The 1,086-nt window shown below is 43.7% G+C and overlaps 1 protein-coding gene across 1 annotated transcript in view; it reads right to left on the bottom strand.

Annotated features, from left to right (window-relative positions):
- Window positions 1-1,086, bottom strand: part of LOC107647572 — a 4,662-nt gene that overhangs the window by 2,734 nt on the left and 842 nt on the right. Inside the window, exons 2-3 of the mRNA XM_016351640.1 lie at window positions 300-1,066; window positions 18-200 (exon numbers count right to left, since the gene is read on the bottom strand). Coding sequence (XP_016207126.1) covers window positions 18-200; window positions 300-1,066 — 950 coding nt within the window. The remainder of the gene's footprint in view (window positions 1-17; window positions 201-299; window positions 1,067-1,086) is intronic.

Raw genomic sequence — 1,086 nt, 5'->3', positions numbered from 1 at the left:
GGGAAGATTGCGTGCACCCTTCAACACTGAATTGATGCATTCCACTAGATTCGTTGTCATGTGACCCCATCGGTATCCACCATCAAATGCCAATGCGTACTGTTCGCGAGGAATTCGGTTTAACCAGTTTGTATACGCTTCCCCCCGTTCCCGTAATTGCTGGTAACGTACTTCGTACTCCCGCACCGTCCTCGAATATCCTAGAGGATAGCAACAAAAAAAAGAATAATTATAGATGTCGAAACAAATATTGAAGGTTATTTCTGTTAATAAGTTACTTAAATTTAGTAAATGGTTACCAATGTTGACGACCAATTTTTGGAGGTACAGTGCCTTGAATTTTCGCAGAAAATTCGACTTTATATGCCTGATGCAGAACATATGAAAAGCTCTAGGAGGTGACCAAGCTCCGTTACTGCGTTCCACAGCTGCATTGATGGATTCGTGTCGGTCGGATATTAGACCCACACCATCCCAAGTGACAACATGCTGACGAAGGTTACTAAGGAAGAAGTGCCATGCATCAGAAGTCTCTCCCTCCACAATAGCAAACGCAATTGGGACGATATTGTTGTTGCCATCCTGTGAAACTGCCACTAGTAGACAACCCTTATACTTTCCATACAAGTGAGTCCCATCCACCTGGACAATTGGCTTACAATGTCTGAATGCCCTAATACAGGGGTAATAACTCCAAAATACTCGATGCAGTACTTGAATATCACCCACCAACTCATCGCCTTGATATGCAGGCATAGTCTCAAAATGGACAACAGCTGATGGATCCTTATGACACATGGCCTCGAACCATATAGACAACGCTTCAAACGATGCCTCCCAACCTCCAAATATTTTTTCTACCGCCCTTTGTTTAGCCAACCATGCTTTCCGGTAACTGACAGTGTAGTTGAACTTCGATTGCACTTCTGCTATAACCGACTTTACCTTTAAGGAGGGGTCAGCCTCAACCAATGGCTTTATCGCTTCCGCAATTGTGATAGAATCCAGCTTCGAATGATCTTGTGAAATGGTGGCTCTGGTACAGGTGTGACTACCATTATACCTCCTTATAACCCAACAGAACAG

The sequence above is a fragment of the Arachis ipaensis genome, chromosome B06, assembly GCF_000816755.2.
Source record: "Arachis ipaensis cultivar K30076 chromosome B06, Araip1.1, whole genome shotgun sequence".
Lineage (NCBI taxonomy): Eukaryota > Viridiplantae > Streptophyta > Magnoliopsida > Fabales > Fabaceae > Arachis > Arachis ipaensis.
The sequence above is the reverse complement of the archived record's forward strand: the minus strand, read 5'-3'. Positions and strand labels throughout refer to the sequence as shown.